The sequence below is a fragment of the Xiphophorus couchianus genome, chromosome 21 (genome assembly GCF_001444195.1).
Source record: "Xiphophorus couchianus chromosome 21, X_couchianus-1.0, whole genome shotgun sequence".
Taxonomy (NCBI): domain Eukaryota; kingdom Metazoa; phylum Chordata; class Actinopteri; order Cyprinodontiformes; family Poeciliidae; genus Xiphophorus; species Xiphophorus couchianus.
Genome location: NC_040248.1, coordinates 13,057,000 through 13,073,694, shown reverse-complemented (window position 1 = coordinate 13,073,694; position 16,695 = coordinate 13,057,000). Strand labels below are relative to the sequence as shown.

Here is a 16,695-nt window from a genome sequence, read left to right as displayed (position 1 = left end):
AGTAGCTATAAATTCCACAAAGCTTTTTATATGGAAAAATGACAGAAGAGCATTGTTCAGATGAAGCAGTAAAGTTTCCAAATGTAAAGTAGGATACAGAGCAAATTTGTGGAGGAGGCTAACTTCACTCTGAATACACTATTCGCCTGTGAATGCTTTACTTTAACTGAAAAAGAAAAACCCTTAAACCTGGTTGAATTTCTAGCAGAGTACAGTAACACGCCAAAACATGCAACCAGTGCTACAAAGTAATAATTTAGCAGACAACATATCCATGTATTAGAATGGCTTAGTCAAAGTTCAAACCTAAATCCAGCTGAGAGTATGTTGACAACATATTGACAACAAATGTTTGCTAAACATTTTGAAAATGAGGAATCATTTTCCTTTCCCTTTTCAATTTTGCCCTGCTGTTGGTCTGGGCGCGAGAATGTAGAAAAGTTTAAGGGTTGTGAATACTTTTAATGCAAACATATGATTGAGATTTAACATCATTCTATATTTTTATTGGAAATAAAACTTCATTGTTCTTCCAGAGGAAATAAATGTGTACATTTTGATGCATGTATGACATGATCGATAACAGTACAGTTAACTGTTATAATTATTACAGCTCAAACTGCAAAAACTGTTACATTGCTTTATTTCTGATTTTATTAAGAGTCCTGTCAAAGGAAATGCAAAATATAGAAACAAATATTTTGATGACCATAAGACCACTCTGTGGGTTGGGTGGACTTCCTGACCGGCAGGAAATTTTAGCTTAAGTTCCTTATTCTGGAAAATAAAAACAAAAGCAGCCAGGTGGGTGAATACAATACACAACACATTCAGCAGCATCCAATACAAGTTATATTGATACATAGCACAAATATGTACAAAAAAATGCATATCAATTTTCCCTTTATTAAAAAACTACCAAGAGAACTGCCCCAAAGCACCAATAAAAATTTGCTGTACATAATATAATAAAATGGGATTTCTCTTGTATGTGCCATTATGATTTAGCATTTTTGAAATCCATATTTAGACAAAGATACTGTACTTGGTAAACAGATAAGTCAATGATGCAATAATAAGAAAAAAAAAACTATGTACAAATATGTACAGCAAAAATTTCAGCTATATTTACAGTTTACTATAAAAGAAAAACAACATTTTAAAGAGGTGGGATCTTTTTGAGTTTTTTCTCCTGGGTTTGCATTGTCAATGGTAACAACCTCTCACCCTTGAAACAAAGCAGAGCCTGAATGATTTCAGTGATTGTGTTCAATAACGAGGTTTGAGGTTTGTCTTGTCAAAAGCTTCAAGTGCCTCGAATGATTTGGTTAAACCGCCTCCTTCACTGCTCAGATCACAGAGAAGACCCGGAATGCCTTCCCTCCAGGAGGGTTTTGAAGGCTGCAGGGGGAGAGAGGGACAAGAAGAGTAATCAGTCTTGGTGCTGTACTGTGTTTCTCTTCAAACATCCACCTAGACATAATTGATAGGACCATCCAACCACAGTTGAAAACTTACAGAAACTTACAGAAAACTATGGTTACAAGGTTGACAAAAACAAAAAAAAGTTACCTCAACATGCAAACGGATGGATCGCTACTTATACAAAAAAAATCCAGGGGAGAGTTTCATGGAGAAAACCACTGCTGACTAAAAACAGCACACAGGCCTGACACTTGTCTGAAAAACATTAAAGACCCCCAAGACCTTTGGTGGAAATGTTATGGGGACTGAAAAGAGAATATTGGAACTTGTTGAAATATTTCATTTGCTGAGTCTGCAGAAGAGCTGATTCTTTGCAACTCATACATTTGAATTATGTGAGCACTAGCTTGGCTTGGGCTTCTAAGCTTTCCAACAACCATCTTACAAGCCAATTAGTTCATTTTCTTTCAAATGGGTGTGAGTACATCCCAAAAATGAGAGGTTAACTCTCAATTGTTCTCCTTGGATAATGTGTTAAAATCTCTGCACTGATACGATCAAATGATTTAGATACTGAAGACTGTATTGAAGTGCATTACAGCTCCTTCAACACCCTTAGTAAAGATAATAAAAAATCTAATTATGTTGTAGCATAATCTGTTACATATATTTTTGAAAAATCCAATATTTAATTTGAATACTTTTACTTAGTTTTTTTTTTTCTTACTAAATCACCAACGGCACTCTAATTGTCACCTTGGCAATAGCTACATAATAAATGCAACTGCAGAATTTTTATATTATTATTTACATTTTTTAGTTAATCAGAGTAACTTCTAATGAGTAATTCATTAAAACCCTAGGGTAGAAAAGCCACATGACAGAGCCTTACTTACTTGAGTCACTCATCAAAATATGCAAGACAAGAGAGCATGCTGTTGAAGTAAGGCAAAGTATTGATCTTTATTAGTCAGAAATAGTTGCTCCCTATATTTGGTCATTTCTATAGTCTGAGCAAAAATTAAGATCCTTAAAATGAATCCAAAACTCACAGAGTGGCATGTTGAATTCCATAACAAATTTTAGAGGTAATACACCTGCTAACTGGTTGGGCAGAAAACGCTTTTTCGTTCCCACCACCACAAACCAAAAAATGTGTGAAGTTTGCTTAATGAAACTTGAACTGGCGTTATGACCAGCATGTTTAGAGGTCAGATTAAACTAAGTTGGAGCTTTTTGACAACATACATTCCAGGTAGGTCTGGGAATGAACGAAGTGTGAAGCTGCAAAACCAAAAACCTGATGAGTTGATTAATGAGTCACCTCAGAATCTACATTTTAAGCAGCTGTAATTTTTCCAACACTTTATGTCTGCTGTAACCGCATTATACCGTCTGTTCCTGAGTACTGTGTGAGAAAGAATACGACACTCGAGCAATATAAGAGCTATCTCCACAGGACTGAAAAACAATCTGGAGACAATTATTATCACTTTACACTTGGTAAAGACTGAACGAAATGCTTTAGATTTTATTTTTTCAACAATACCTCACATTTTGGGTGACATCAAGTCCCAAGATGGAGGAAATACTTTGTTGTTAAACAGCATCTTGCAATGAAGGTTTTCTATGGGATAAGTGGTGACATGAGGAAGGATGTCCCAGACAATTTAGCAAATGTGCTCAAAACTTCAAAAGCTTTGTCATTACACATTTAAAATAGTGAGGAACTGATATTTTCAAGTTGTGGGATGATTACTTAAATGATGTTATCTTGCTCAGGTAATGCTGACTGTTTTCTCAAGACTAACAAAAAACAACCAGGATAACTCACACTCAGAGACACATGAAAATGCTACACTCATCTTCTCAACAATAATTGCCCAGCTTTTAATTATGTTCAATTCAAATCATGCCAATTGCCCTCTGAGGCACCCTATATCAGAGTTTTAATAAAGTGTCTGTATCATGAAAAGATTAAGGCCTCAAAGAGGAAAGAGTGTTTGAATTTCTCTCAACCTGGAAACCATTCATTCAATTCAACACAGAGACCTCATCAACTGTAATTCTTTACATTGGGTTTTTCTTTCCTGTTAACTACTACTCTTGATGTTGCTACAGTAAGGCTCCACTTGTTAAATTAGGTGGCTGTTTGAAGAGCAAACTCCAGAAAGTATACAAATACTGAAAATATAAATGTCACCCTTCTATTGGTTTTCAAAATATTTGGAATGAGCATAACATGGGCTAAAAGTCAGAAGCAAATAAAATTATATGTTGTGACATAATAAAATATGCAGTTTAACTTCATAAGGACAAAATATCCAACTGAAAATGCACATACTTACACACATTTGTCTACACAATACATATTTACAGATCATTCCTGCTGTACCTCTCAGAGAAAATCCCATTTTGGTATGAGGAAATATAGTGATTCCGCTTGTCCACTGGCATCACATCTATGTATCCACCCACACCGTTCCTGATGACTCCAGCATGGACAGCTGCCTGACATACGCTGGACTTCTACAAGGACCAGTAAGAAGAAAAAGGATGATGAACTAAAACTTTGTGGAAGGTTGGCTTTTACACATTTTCCAAAAACAGGAACTTACATCAGAGTATATTTTGGTACCAATGACTCTGGACAGGCGAGGGTTCTCCTCTAAACAGTTCCTTGGGCAATATAATCTAAAAATACAATCATTTCAGGATTTGACAAAACCAGAGAACAATACTGGATACCAAAGATTAGAAATATATTTGGTGGTCAAACAGTAAGTACATTAAAGTTCAAACCTTGGACAGTGTCTTGAAGGCTTTTCATATGGACACAATTGTTCAGCTGTGGTTTCACATGTAATGGCTTTAACTATATATAAAAAAGCACACAGAAAATGTCTACAAATATTGATGCAGCAGCACACCTTATAATGAGCAATTCTATATGTGTATAATATGTAACATGTGTCACACTCTTAGACTTACCTGCCACTCTGGAAACTGTGAAGGAGTTAGCACTGTGATATTTTCTGTCCAAAGGAAAGACACCATTAGATTTCGTCTTTTCCTTTCAGCTTCGATTGGATTGTAATGAGGTCACTACCGAGTATCTCAAGTGTACTACATATAAATACCAATTTGGTTTCTAAAATCACTGCCTCACCCAAGAGACTGGACTCCATTCTTGTTGGATTTGATGAAATAGTTCTTTCTGCCTTGTCTTGTCACGTCCAACCAGCCCCCATCGTTATCTATGACACCAGCATGTAGACCAGCTCTGCACACACTCGATTGCTGCACAAACCAGAGATATTTTAGTGTACATTTTGCTGACACATCAGTTAGAACTTACAAAAGTTTTCAAACAGTGGTAGAAAAAATGTCATTAGTACGAAAACGCAGGAAGTTTGTGTTTGGCTAATTATTTATTTGCGGAAACAATTATTCTTGTAAATAAATATTATACGGTCTGTTTATTGTGCTGTTTTTTCTTAAACAGTGGCATCTTCTTAACAAGTAGATAAAGTTCTCTTCGATCTTCTTTTGACCTTTTTCAAAGTTGATTGATCAAGCTAAAATTGGTACCTATGACTCAAAGACTAACTATATGTTTTTTGTTGTTGTTTTATATATTTGTTTTTGTCAACTGGTAACCTAGCACTTCATACAATAGATGACACTTAGACATTATAAGCCAGTAGAGTATAATTGAGCCATGATGTGTTGACTCTAGTGGAAAAGGGCCAGTAGGCTTATTTCATAACAAAATTATATATTATCACAAGGTTTATATTGCCAACAAAATATCTTCATGAAGACTTGATTGGTATCCAATCAAAAATATTGCAAACTTTGATCTTAGCATGGTTCAGACTTTAAAATTGCATATCAACCTGTTTACCCACCATTTCATAGTGCACTGTTCCAACCACTTTTTCTGTTGCATCCAGGCATCCAGCTGGACACTCGTACCTGTACGTCAACATAGAAAAAGCCATACTTTAAAACTCTGTCCATTTCTCTTTATGTGTCACTGTTTGATCTCCGTTTTACCTATTACATGTTGTTCCTTTGCACTGATCTCGCAGTTTGGTATCACAGGTGACGAGCTGAGCTGAAACACAAACATTATGACTTCTCAGAAAATGCTCCTACGCAAAACTGCCTCCATAAGTCAGCTGTTTTACATTGAGTATAACTACTTTTGAAAATCCGAGGTTGAAAGAAACCCCAGGGAAAGGAATTGGTGCATTGCTTCCAGAACAAAACACATACAAAAAACCTCACAACATATTTCAGGGTGGTCAGCAATACTAGAGGAAGTGTCTCATCTTACACTCTTAGGGCCCTTGCACTGCAGGGAGGAAGCCGTTCAAAAACCACAGCGAGCCCCTTTCACTCCCGCTCAGCAAGCCAAAAACAAACACGTCCTCAGGGGATCGCGCTAAAATAAAGACCCCCTCCTCCAAAGAGTAACTTGCAGTATCGGGCCGGGTTTACAGACTGTCAGAGTCGATCAAGTGGATTACAAGTAAAGGCTACAAAGCATCAAAGAAATCTTACATAAACTGTAAGTACGGTAAAACATTGTTCAGTTATGATCTGTTTTCTTTCTATAATCCAATACTGCTGCTTCCACACACAACATTTCTGATTCTCTGGTTCTAATCCAGCTTCCAGACGTTTTTCTTTATAGTACATACCGTACTGTACTTCCCAGATCTGCTGGTCCCACCCCTTAAACCAAGCCCCAAAGCCCACAAATTTAAGTTGAAACTAGATCCAGAACAAACAGTTAAATGGCAACTTACACATCTGCTGAATGTTGACCATTTCATTCTTCTGCAGGTCCTCTGTGGGGGGCTCGGTGGGGGCCGGGACTGGGGCAGGGAGGCTGGGAGGTGCAGGTTTGGAGGCCCGAGACCAGGGTTTCGTTCCTCGAGGGCCCTCTGGCTCAATAAAGTTGCTCTCCTCTGTTTCCTCCAGTGGTGGGTTAGATCTGTCATCTTCAACTAGCGATACAGAAACAGGGAATGATGAGTCGTTTCATTTCCCTTTTGTCTGGGTTCTTTGTCTTTTCCAGTGTGACTCATGGATACCTTTGTAGCACAGATTATCCTTGCATCCTCCTCCGTAGCTTGGAGGACAAGAAGAGCATGGAGTCCCATGTTTGTAGGGGGAATGTCCCCACCAATTTCCTCTGTTATAATCGATATTCAGTAAAACTGTTCAAACATTGTAAATGAAACATGTTTTTTATTTTAATTTCCTAATATGACTTTATTCTGCTGTACTTACTTTGGTGAATAGTTGCAGACCAGATATACAGCTTTCTCCCAAATTTGTCCCCACACATTCATGTTGTAGCAGAGGTTGATGGCACAGCCAATTCGGCTGCTTGTGGCCCATACCAGCTACAAAATGATGATGTAGTTCATTATACAACAAAAACAGCTGACACAAACAAGTAAAGTCAGGTAGGTTACCTGTGTGTAATGTGTGCAAACAGGTCCGGAGCATTTGAACGGGCAGTAGGGATTGCACTCTTGAGGATAAGGGAAGGAGTAATCTTTCACTTCATCGTACCAGGCCTGCACATGGGACGTAGGGGGCCGATACCTAATAACAGCAGTGACTATTATAATTCACACGAAGCTAAAAATACAGTGATCTCTGTCTCATAGTGAGTCCAAAGACTCTTTGAAGCATGATGCAAAAGAGTTCCATAAAGTACACATACTCATTCAAAGTTGTAATAATTAATTAAATGACCTACAAGCTTAGCATTGCTCTAAGTAATACACCTCCACCATGTATAATTGCCAACCACTGATAAACACACCAATTTAGGCACTCCTGTTATGACGGCTCTAATTGGTAAGCACTGCCACGTTACCAAGGCCACAGGCCTGGAACCAGGTGCTGAAGGATAATTTGATTAAAATGAAGCATCTTGACGGTGAGGTGAACTGATTAGATGCAAAAACAAGATTTTCTTATGCGAGACACTGACGTTTCGAGAGATTTTTTGAAAGGGGCGTGAGTGAGCAAATGGAAAAACAGAACCAGTGAGAGTCTGTGCTGTGTAAATCTATTGGGCTGCAGCGTGGGATCATAGGATCTCAGGTATACGTCCACAATAGGTAAACACTGTCAGCAGTTGCTTTGTATATGCCCCTATGTGTTACTGGTTGGGACAGGGAAGGTTTTCTAAATAATAAGAAGTCAGTATTTAGACTGGCACATGGATTATTTTGTGTCAGGAGATGAAAAGAGTCAATTCACATTCATTTAGACTGGTCAAACCTAAAGTGAGTAGTTCTAGTATGACAGACTTTACACTGAAAACTAGTTAAAATAAAAAAAGACTCACTTAATTTTTGTGAACCCAGTAATTTGAGTTGTACATTGGACAAAGAAGGAGCTGCTCTCACTGGTCATAATTAATGTTAGATTCTCCAGTGTTTGGACTTGAAATAAGGTGGTTAGTTTTATTTCAAAGTCCCACATTATTAAATCTTGTGTTTTAGAAGAAAATGGGACAAATAAATCCAAATGCTGTTGTAAGACAGCTCTCTGTCATATACTGTCTATACTGTGAAAGAAGAAATGTCAATGTACTCTGAGTAATCGGGAAAGCCCATTATATTTGTATTTCTCCTTTCCTTGTCATTTCTCCAGAGGAGAAAAAAAGAAAAAGTTGCTAACTTGTTAAGAATATTCTAGCTTTTTATTGAGAGATAATTTACCTTCCCCAATGCACACCCAGGTTCTGCCCGATCTGTGGGAGTAAGCCTGCAGGACCATGCTCCCACAGGCAGGTCTCTGCCCACTCCTCAGCAGTACGTTCCAGCTCTGTGTCCCACACCTGATCAGAAGAATAAGATAGACAATAACAAATAGCATCAATTTGCAGAATAATTTGAATAAAAGCTGGAAATTTGACAAAACGTTATCCAAAGCCAATTAGATAGAGAACTGATGATAGAACATGAGGTTTATCAATGTCAAGTTAGCGAGCTGGTAATGAGCAAAGACATTTACAGCCATATGTGCTTTTTCTGTGGGCAGTGATGTGCTAAACCCATATGATGAAGTGCTAAGTAGCTTCATCATCTTCACGTTAGCTGTATCTTAAAACTGATGTCAATGTGGAGACTTATTCACTTTATTTCTGCTAACCAGCAATTTCACTCTCCACAGGCCTTCTCTGAATTGTTTGTAAATTAATTAAAAATGAAAAAAATCAATAAATGAAAGAATGCTGGAGCATATCTTTCGCTTTACTGCTTTGCGATTTACACTGTGTCAAGTTCTGGGAATGCAAAGAGAAACCCATGTATTCTAATAAAAAAGAAAAATATAGCCACATTTCTCTGAAGAACAGTATGTTCCTATAATCAGAGTCAGAATCAGAATATACTTTAAGGGGAAATTGCTATGGTTAAAAAACAAGTCTAAATTTATAAGTAATTTAATTACACGCCTTTTTATTCACATTCAGGGTGACTTGTGTTTGTAAAATCGATAAGAGTGTGTGCATGTGTATGTAATGTTAAAAAACTAGTCAAAGGTGTCAAAAATGTGTTTTTAAGCCTGCTCTAAAATTAATAGCTGACACAGCTGACGTAAATACCAAGCCTGTAAAATGCAGAGCTACTAAATGCTAACTGATTGCCTGTACCCCTGCAGGAAGCAGATCACAGCTGATGCCATTTAAAGTTGCCTATAAGGTCGAGTTGTTCCATGCTTTATAAGGACTTACAGAGTGTTGGTTAAAGCAATAAGGAGAATTTGTTCAACTCAAAACCGCACTGCCCTGACATGACCTCTATTTGCGGTGTGCTAACTGAAATGTCAGCATTATCATCTGCTTTGACATCTGTTTTGGCATTTTAAAGCTGCTGTCAAGCCATTTCTCAACTGGACACATTTTTCCGGTATCTAAAAACACATTTTGTTTGTCTAAACATGAAGAAATTAGAAATATTTTGTGAAACATGAAGTGCTGCCTATGAATTCAACTATAATGTGCCCTCTAGTGCCTGTGTATTGGAATGAAGAGAGATGTACAGTGTGCCACTCATAACCGAGTAAATAACTTTTGTTGCTTCATTATTTTCATTGATCACCAGATTGTCTTGGGGTTAGTGCTCTGTGCTCCATGAATAGCCTGTGAGTATTCCCTAGTTATAGAGCAGAATTGTCAACCATTCAAAATGCATGAATCTTCTATAGCGCAGACAGTGTATCTGCATGGTTTAGGATGAGATTACATAATCTTATCATTTAGTCATTGCTGTGAAATGTTTTAAAATCAGTTTATTTTTAAAAATGGGTGAATACATAATAAATATTAGTGCTTAAATACATGAAATTAAAGCTACGTGGCTTATGTCCAACTCTACTCCCACTAGCAAGTTGGTGTTAAAAGTAACAAATTTGGTTTGAACTTTTGAGTTGCACAAATTCTCCCTCTGTGGCACCAACATGTGACATATAGATCCAGAAATGTGATGTTGGAGCATTATTTACTCAAAGAGGGTCATCTTCAGATGCCATTGATGGTAGTTTGCAATGGGGTGTCAGGGAATAATGTTGAATGCTAATGAAAAAAACAAAACAAAATACTTCTCTGCATGTCCCTGAATATATTCCTGGCATTAGGTTGACAGATTGTCACAATGTTCTGCTCAAATTGCTGTTGGCTTTGTCCAAATACTCTTAAAAAGCAGACCAGTTGATGCTTTCCAATTTCTTGCAGTTAAGAAGCCAACAGCTTTCTAAAAATGAAATTGGTCGAAAGCAAATGTTTTCTGTTACTTGGCAAAGAGTAGTGCATGGTCATCATGCGGGGAAAACAGCTAGAAGAAACCACTTAGATTTGCCATTCAAATTATTTTCACATTTCCTTTTAGTTGTTGCATCTGTACAGTGTACAGCCAGGCTGTCAAGATGCTGTTGTTTGCACAGTTACCCCAGGAGGAGGAGGAACCCCATAACCACAAACCCGATCCTGTCCGCCTCCCGCTCTGACAACAGAACCATGAAGAAAAGCGCCCCCACCCTCGCGAACATTTTTCAGCGTAGCTCACATGGCATTGTTTGTTTCGTTTAACACTTCATTTGCGGTCTGGATTTCTTATATTTTCTTTTTCACTTTGTGTTTGTCTGGCTGCCCTCACAAGATACTTCCTTTGCAAGTATGAGTTTCCTGTATATAATCAATGGACCATACTGAGACTACTGAGAGGCGAAAGAAAGATATGGGAACTGGGAAAATAAAGTAAAAAGAAAAGTTAGAGAAAATGCAAAGATAGAAATGGTTGACTTTCTGTCATGAATTCTAAAAGAAAGAAGTAAAACAGATTGAATCAAAAAAAATATTGTGAAGTACGTAATTTACATGTGTGAATTTCCATTCAAGTTTTTCAAGCACAACTTTCTAGCAAATTCCACTAAATGGTTTGAAAATGGCAAATGAAAAGATTGTACAACCAATCAAACTTTAAAACGTTTCACATGGAAATCAGATTCCATGTGAAGCAACTATTGACAACTACAACTGCAAACATTCTATTTGATCTGAGTAAATACAAAACTTGCTTATCAGGAGTTAAGGAAATGACAAATCATCTCAGAAAAAAAAGTGTTAGGCTGTAAGAAGAATGTATTCTGAGTAGTTTTGTAGCATGGAAAAGGTTGATTAGAAATACAAAGAACAACTGCAATGCTTAAAACAACAGTAGATTGTGTTCCTAATTTATGCTTAAAATCGTACTTCCTGAAATCCTACTATTTTTACTCACATCCTAAAGTGTTCTATAAAGAAAGACCAGAATGAATGTTTGCCAGCAATTATGTCAACTAAGATGTTTTTTACAACAGGATTTCATACCCAACAAATGCTATGTCACATGGATTATGAGCTGTCCATACTGATCTGTATTTTTTGTGCCCTGCATCTCTTCAAGGATTTGTGACAGTGATGATCCCTGGACACACTGACGACAAGAATTGTGGCCAGGGACTTAGAACGAAAGCAAAATTTGGAAAATAAAGGTTTTGTATTCATACAAGCTGTTACATAAAGAGGATGCAGCAAGTCAAAGGGGACAAAGATCCAGACCTTCAGGTTTCAGTGGAGCCTAAGATGTGATGTGGAGTCCAGGTGGTGCACAGTAGGTAATCTGGAGCAATTCTTTAAAATCAAAGTTTCCATCTGATGTAATACTGGTGTGGAGTCAGTGGATAAACTGGGAACACCTCTTCTGAAAGCACTCTGGCACCCCCCTGTGGAGATCTTCTTAGTATATCTAATCAATCCAGATTTCTAAAATAGTGGAAATACTTGATCTCTTAGCTGACTTTTAGGGTCCAGAAATATTCCATGCCACAGCTAATCAGTAGTTGCCAGATCACTTTAAAAGCCCTGGGCTTAGATATTGTTTGACTGCTTTCCACATTGACTAAAAAAAAAATCAATAGAGCTTTGTCATAATTCACTAACAGCACCACCACCACAGAAGACCCGAGTGTGGTGCAGCAAGGCCAAGCTAAACATCAGGAAACGTGGGGCCCTTTCCCCCCCACCAAGATGCCGTCTGTTTGTCTTCTACTGCTTCAAACACTGACACCTTTCTTTTTATACCTGTGGGTCAACATCTGAGTGAGAGGCAGAATCGCTGTCCCCATGTTGAAGCCATTGTAAAGCGTGAATGCTTATTCAGGGAATTTTTGGGGCCTCTGTGGTGCATAATGACAGAATGGGAACGGAGCCACAGGGATAAGGAAGGGAGAAGCAGGGAGAAAGAAAGAGAAAGGGAGGGAGGGAAGGTAAAACAAAAAATAATTTTAAAAAAACAGGCAGATGAAGGGGGAGATAAAGCAGTGGATCTAAACTGATGTTATCTTCAATGATTGCCTCAGAGGGTCACTGGGGTTGTGGTCTAATACAATGGAGGACAATAGGAGAGCTGATGGGCAAACGTTTCTCTCTGTGCACATGGTTTCATGCATCTCTGCATGCATGAGTGTGTAACTGGAGCACAGCCAAGCATATCTACGAAGTCTTCCAGCAGAGTGAAGCTTTGAGCCTTCTGGAAAGTGACAGCAGTTGGGGAAGAAAAGGCATTTTGAAATAAAGTGGAAATCAGTCGCAAAAAGATATGACCTGTAAAGCCTACCAGTACCTCAAATACTGACAACTACAACTGGAAATATTATTTTCCATAGTCACAAAATATTGTCTTTTCTCTGTTTGCCTATCTCAAATACACATAGGGCGATTATCAATATTAAGGTATATCAAGGTTTTTTAAAAATAGTGGCTTCAAAACAGTTTATACAGTTTATAACATTTTACCAAAGAAAGAGCCCATACAGATACTATATAGTTGCTTCTCATATAGTTACTAATGTATATTAAACACTTAACAGCTAAGTAAATTTTCTTGCCACCCTCCATTAAAGAATGGAGGCTGCAAAGTTGTATTAAGTTTATGGACAGGCATGGGGTGTTGTATTCACACTTAGATTTAAAACCCACAAAAAAACCCTCATAAATCAGAAAGTAAGAACTGCTAGTGACACTTTAATTTCTTGAAAACATCTTTTTGCATTTATTTCAAAATGACATAGATTAAGTTTGGTAGATATGGAGAACGCCTAAACAATTGTCAGACTGAGTATTTACATTGAAAAGCAATGTCAATGTCTTATCCTTTTAAAGTTCACTTAAATTATATACTTGGTGAAGTGACTCAAGACTCAAAGTTCAAAGTTAAGTGGTTGGGAACTGACTTGAGATTTGACTTGGAAAGAAAGATGTCAGACCTACAGCCTGCACATACTCTGCAAAAACCAATAAATGTGTTAGTTCTCCTTTAGTCACTTTCTTGTGCCCAAGCTGTAGCATGCTGACTGATGTCCTTCAATATTTTCTATTGATGTTTTATCTCACTGATGCCATCTATTTTGTAAAGTACACCGGTCAACTCTGCAGCAATACATCCACACATCATCCAACTCAGCTTCACATTTAGGATTGAATTCTCGAAACATTTTCCTCCTGATGTAATAATGATAATCATTTTGACCAAACACTTCACTTTTAGTTTCACCAGATCAAGGGACAGCTTCTTCTTTGCTGAGTGCTCTTTCAGCCAATGTTTGTACATAGCTTATTTTACTGCAGATAACGATACTCTCTCACCAGCTCTAGCCAACATCTAAATAGGTACTTTCTCCTTTGATCTGGGGTTCCCACTAATCAAACTATTTTTTTCTCCAAGTTATCATATTGTGAGAGTCTCCTTTCTCTCTTGCCTCCTTTTCCTTTTTAATTCCCGCCATTTAATGTTTACCTTTCATTCCTAGTTATCGTTCACTCTGTCTCACGCCTCACATCCTCTTGTTGCATACCTCTACGTGCTTAACCCGACTGTGCCCTCAGACCCCCAAAAAACTGCCTACTGTAACTGGAAATGGTGAAAAGAGCTACACTCTGCCTAACTCAGCAGTTTTTCACACCCGTGTGCCTCTGTACAGACGTACATATGGTCCCCGAGCATAACCTCTCAATTACACAATTACACAGTCCAGCAAATGCCCTCAGCAGGAACTGTTTATTTTATTTTACTGGAGAATAATGCAAGCTTTTGTTTTGTTTCTCTTTAAGTGACGAAGAAAAGGTGATAAAACCTCATTACTGTCTCCACATTGTCTTGATTTAGTTTTTTCTTCCACCTGAGATGGTGGAAGAAAAACAGCACGGAGGCCAAACACAGTTTGGCCTCCGTGCACTCTGGAGGCCAACTGTGCCTACATGTAGTATGTGATCTGGAAAAACTCCAGATCTGCGCCCAAGGTGTGGTGTATGCCTGCGTGTTTAGCCAGGGTAGTTAGACAGCTGGTAAAACAAGGCCCTCTGTGCTGCACTCTTGATTCTAATTGCACTGTGAAAAGCGATCTGGCACTGCACACTCAAGTGATGGCCAAAGGATAAAGTCAAACAAATCTCTAGGCATGAGTGTTGGGGTTGAAAGGAGGGGCAGAAACGCAACAGAAATGTGATTATTGGCAAGTTGGCAAAAGTCTTCTGTTTTTGCAAAGCAGCTACAAAGTCATGGGGGGTAAAAAGTTATGGGTTCATGTGCAGAGGTGCTATGGAGGCTGGCACTTTGCACGTTTGAGCAAAGTTAGACTGCATGGTGCCAAATGGTTTGGTGACTTGTTCAGCTCACCAAATTACAAAACTTTTCAACAATCAGAAACTGAATTTTCCCTAAACTCTCTGCTGATTCTGACCACAATGCTGCAAGTAACAAAAATATTTACAAGATTATTATGCATCAAAGCATAAATTCCACACCTTGTTTTTAGAATTACATGCTTTCACTGAATACAAAAATAAAAAAAATTTTCACAGTTTGACCCGCTGATCTATATATAGTCATTTACTAAATAAAATCTATATATAAGACTGGCTAATTCCAGCCTCTGTCATAGTTATTGGCATATCTCCAATCTGTAAACTTCTTTATAATGTCAAACATAGAAATGTCACATCTGAGTAGGTATGGGTCAATTACTAGTTAGCCTGAGCATTCATGATAGTACAGAACTAGCCTGTACTAATGACAGCAGATAAACTGTTTTTCTGTAACGGTTAGTTGCTTTTCTGCTACTAGCTCATTTAGCAGCAAGAACATGAGGCTGACTGATAGTTATAAGACACTCCTCCTGAGTTTGGCTTTGGTGCTAATGTAGAGACAATAGTGATCTTGTATTTCAATCATATATTCATACATTTTACATCTTTCTAGAAAGCTTCTTATTCCATTAGACTCTAACATCAGCCCATGCACCTTCATGCACCTACCATGTACTCCATGTTGGAGGCAGGGGGGTAGACCTGGCCTCGGAGCTTGTTGTGCAGGTCCAAGATGAGCTGAGAGTCACTGCTGGTGATGGCCCTCTTCCCCCTCTGCTTGGCTTGCCACCAGTCTCCGTCCTCATCCAGATACTTGTCCAGCATCCGCTCCCATCCTGTGGAGTTTGGAAGCATCACCATGGACATGGAGGCTTGGGCCAGCAGGAGCACCGACACGCCTCTCAGACACCTCATCCTTGGAGATGATGGTGATAAGGAAAGGTGGTGGGCTTCTCAAACTCCACCAGGAGGAATTGGAGGGGGACAATAAGCACAAATCTTTCTTTACCTGCACAGAGGTGAGGGTGCAGATTCATTGGAAGAATTAGTGCTCACCACAAGAGTTGCTGAATAACTTATGTCAATATTGAACTTGGTAGGGACAGTGCATTAGCTTGCAGACACACGATCTGGGGAAGTGCTGTGGAAAAAGCTAATGGGAGTTCAGTGAGGGTAAACTGGCAGACTGAGAATAACTGCAATAAAGTAATTTAAACTGTCCTTGAAAAGTTTTACAACTGACTTTTAAATCCCAAACAACCTAAATGATCTTAAACGGTTCGGAAGGAATGCTGGTTGCAAGAGGCATGTAGTAATTTAACAAAGTCCAGAAAACTGAAGCTCATTTACTTCTAAAGCCATTATTAACTTAAGCCTTTTAGTATGCAGAAAACATGACGATATAAAGAGCCAATAGAAGTGAACACGTATTGGAACAGAAAGTGATTGGAATACATTTATGGAGACAGTGGAGGTAATTTACCTTGAATGAACTGGAAAGGAGCCCAGTTTCAGAAATTTTGGGGATGAATTTGACAGCGATGAATTCTTCAGCTGCAAGAAGAAAACAAAAAGTCAAAGTTGCACAGCTCAGGTGCAACTTGGATCGACGTTTTGCCCTTTTTCCTCTTTTTTTTTGCATGAATTAAAAGTATGCAGTAGGGTCTCCTCTCTCGTTTTCTGCAGCTTAAAAAAAATATATAAACAAATAACCGGCCTTTCGTCTTGCGGGTGTTGTGCTCCAAAGCCGGTAAAGCATCACTTGTCCACATTTTATCCTCAGTTTTGCTGTTCCATGAGAGCCGCCCCTGACCCCGCCTCCTGTCAAGGCTCATGTGCGCTGATATCGTTCGTGCATGAAGTGGTTTATTGTAGGAGATTCTCTTCATTTTCTCTTCCCAGAAACTCAAAGCTGAACTTTTATGGCACAGGGAGACAGAACCAGTTCAGATCCCCGCAATAAAATCCTAAAGTTGTGAGTTAAAGTGAGTTTAAATGTTGCGCATTGACATCTTTTTGTGTGATAGAGAAACTATCCCGTTTTTTGAAGA

At 38.4% G+C, this 16,695-nt stretch overlaps 1 protein-coding gene across 1 annotated transcript; it reads right to left on the bottom strand.

The window, feature by feature from the left end:
* Positions 1-478: 478 nt before the first annotated feature.
* crispld1a (cysteine-rich secretory protein LCCL domain containing 1a) lies at positions 479-16,380 on the bottom strand. Its single transcript, XM_028004619.1, has 15 exons — positions 16,128-16,380; positions 15,314-15,653; positions 8,181-8,299; positions 6,918-7,050; positions 6,730-6,845; positions 6,531-6,631; positions 6,243-6,443; positions 5,485-5,545; positions 5,337-5,403; positions 4,595-4,725; positions 4,417-4,460; positions 4,228-4,300; positions 4,044-4,119; positions 3,821-3,954; positions 479-1,401 (listed from the first exon to the last, which is right to left on the bottom strand). Exons 2-15 carry the CDS (start codon positions 15,557-15,559, stop codon positions 1,350-1,352), a joined length of 1,554 nt encoding a protein of 517 aa, XP_027860420.1. The 5' UTR covers positions 15,560-15,653; positions 16,128-16,380; the 3' UTR covers positions 479-1,349.
* Positions 16,381-16,695: the final 315 nt, after the last annotated feature.

Coding starts and splice junctions, on each gene's coding strand:
- crispld1a (XM_028004619.1), bottom strand. CDS start 15,559: ATGAGGTGTCTGAGAGGCGTGTCGGTGCTCCTGCTGGCCCAAGCCTCC. Junction 8,300..15,313: donor CCTCCAACATGGAGTACATG/GTAGGTGCATGA, acceptor TCTTCTGATCAG/GTGTGGGACACAGAGCTGGA. Junction 1,402..3,820: donor AATGGGATTTTCTCTGAGAG/GTACAGCAGGAA, acceptor CTCCCCCTGCAG/CCTTCAAAACCCTCCTGGAG.